Source organism: Condylura cristata, unplaced genomic scaffold (genome assembly GCF_000260355.1).
Source record: "Condylura cristata isolate star-nosed mole 26May11 unplaced genomic scaffold, ConCri1.0 scaffold00001, whole genome shotgun sequence".
NCBI classification, from domain to species: Eukaryota; Metazoa; Chordata; class Mammalia; order Eulipotyphla; family Talpidae; genus Condylura; species Condylura cristata.
This window is the reverse complement of record NW_004567102.1, coordinates 652,256-654,941: the sequence shown is the minus strand read 5'-3', so window position 1 is coordinate 654,941 and position 2,686 is coordinate 652,256. Positions and strand designations below refer to the sequence as shown.

The 2,686-nt window shown below is 42.3% G+C and overlaps 1 protein-coding gene across 1 annotated transcript in view; it reads left to right on the top strand.

Annotated features, from left to right (window-relative positions):
- The first annotated feature begins 996 nt into the window (after positions 1 to 996).
- LOC101630857 (butyrophilin-like protein 2) overlaps positions 997 to 2,686 on the top strand; it is a 14,111-nt gene continuing 12,421 nt past the window's right edge. Inside the window, exon 1 of the mRNA XM_012726130.1 lies at positions 997 to 1,075. Within this exon, the coding sequence (XP_012581584.1) occupies positions 997 to 1,075 (79 nt within the window). The remainder of the gene's footprint in view (positions 1,076 to 2,686) is intronic.

Here is a 2,686-nt window from a genome sequence, read left to right as displayed (position 1 = left end):
TTAAACTCTTTCACTCTGAATTTTTCCTTTTCCAAAGTGAAAACTGGCTTTCCATTATGTTCTGATAGTTTTAAAATGTTTTAGCTGTGGGCATGTGTTTTCATAATGCTGGTGTAAAGGGTGTGTTGGACTGGCTGATCCCTGCTAGTGAGGCTGTTTCTTTAATTCAGCCCTAGGTCTTCAAGACAACACGAAGAAGCCATTCAGGACCTTTTGTTTGGCATCTCCTTTTGCAGGATTTTTATAGCTGTTTCCTGTACTGCTCACAGCTGCCCCTTTGCCCCTGAATCCTCCCGAGGCCCTGGTGAGGGCTTTCTGGCTGCAGGTGAGGACACAGGCCGTTCCTGCTCTTTCTTCTACATCTAGGAAACTGTTAAGGAGAATGAATTCACAGGAGAGGCTGGGAGAAGTGTGAGGGGAATTATTTAAATTCTCTTCTATTGTTTCTACAGGTTCTAGTGGATGGACCTAAGAGCTTATTATTACTATTTAAAGATTTACTTATTTTTGCATACAGGACTGGGGTACAGGCCACAGGTGCAGGGGCTGTGAGAGGGGTCACCAGAGACAGAGTGGGGAGCAGAACAGGCCGACTGATAAAGTATACTCCTGAGGGGAGCAGTGGGTGTGCCAGAAGAGGCCTGCCGCACCCTGTGGGTCACCTCCAGGGCCCGGATCAAACGTATGCTGAAGTGGCTTTAGCATCCTAGTGTTGTGCTTTAATCCTTGCACCACCAGGGAAGGCTGGCTTATTATTATTTTTTAAAATAGTTTTGTGCTTTTAGTCCAGGAGGGGTTCTCTTTCATTCAGAAATCTTCCTTCAGACTTAACTATTACTCAGGCAAAACACAGAAGATAAAGGGTCAGTCACAAAGAAGAACTTCATAGAAATGGAACCTTGTCCATTTCATTGTGTGACTGTGGGTCCCTCGGTTTTCTTGCTGGATTGCACACTCATTTAAATACAGATTTTCTCTGTTTGCTCCAGGGAGAGGATGGTGGATGTTCCTGGGCTCAGTGTGTCTGGCTTGTTTGCTTCTGTCTTCTTTGTCCTGCTGTTCACGAAGCCACCAGGTAGGATGCTCTCCTTGCCTTTGCTGTATCCTCATGTGCCAGAGATGCAGTCTGGATGCAGGGTCCTAACTAGAGGGATTGGTACAGACAGTATCCAGAGAGGAGGGGTCTGTGCTCCAAAAGGGCTCCTCCCTGGATGTGTTACCCTGACAAGTTACTTGAGTACTCACCTGCTCCTTTAGTCTCCTCATCATTATAATCAGAATCATAACACAGTTGCTGCTCTTAGACTAGCCCAGGCTTAACAGAGGCTGGACATAAGAAGTGGTTGAATCCACACCTTGAGTGTGTCAGGTTATCCATCCATCCATCCATTCTCCTGCCTCCTGGCAGACAGCACTTTGAGAGCAAGAACGTTTCTGTTTCTTTTTTTCTTTCTTTTTTTGTGTAAATTAAACTACATTAACTTGGAAACAAGAAACTGGGAGTAAATTTCCATGAAATTGACTTGGAAATCTCAGTGCTGAAATTTGTTGGTCAAAATATTATACCTTGAAAAAGGATTAGGAAAATTTGTATCAGTGGGTAAGAAGAGCAGAGCCCCAAGGAAAACACAGGGCGGCCCGGTGGGAGAAGCACTGCACAGGACATGTGACAGTCCCGCTCTTCCCTGGCCTATTTAGATGTCAGTCAGATGGTAGGATGCCAGGATCCTTCATGTGCAGGCTCCTTCAGTGAGCCTGTGAACAGAGCTCCACTCAAGTCTCCAGAGACCTTTTGATCAGAAAGTAGTTAGCAGCAACTAAGCCGGGTGAGGTTCCTTCTTTAGGAGACTGAATCTGCACATAGAAGCTATAGGTGATCCTGGTGCATTTTAGGGTGAGGAAAAACATGATCTATAGGGTCTATGCTGTTATTAAGCACAATAGCATACGTATTTGTTAAACTGCTTTACAATTTGCAGAGAATCACATATGACTTAAATTTGAAGAGGTCACATATGACTTAAATATGATTGGAATATATTTAAACATATTAAACAAACAAGTGCAATTAATTTACCACAAAATGTCCCTGTAAAATCTGCTTTGAACATAATCCCAGTAACTGGAGTCTTCCCACTCTAGACAGATGTGTGAGTGTGTGTAAGAGAAGAAAATAAAAATAATATGATTTCTTACTTAGAACAAGAGCAATTTTGAACAGCCAAAGAATCTGATGGATGAATTTTTATTTAAGTTTAAGGAAAAGTAACGATAGTGTCAGTTAATAACAAATAAGTGAAATTGTGAACTATAAACTCACTATGTAAAATAAGTCAATAACTAATAAATAGCCAAACCATTCAACTTTAATACTAACTTATTTGGGGGTGAAACGACTAGAGGTGGTGGATTTAGCATCCTACATGTGAAGAAACTGACATTTCAAATTTCAGAGTCTCCTGGGGAATCCTAGATTTGCTCCCAAATCACACAGATGTTAAGATTCAGCACTAACACTCACATTTTTGACCTGCAGTTTATTTTTAGTATTAAAAAAAACATTTATTTATATATGCATACAGAGCTGGGGTACAGGCAAGAGGCGCAGGGGCGTGATAGGGTTCGCTAGAGACAGAATGGGGAGCAGAACAGGCAGATCTAAGAAGTACACTGCTGAGGGGAGCAG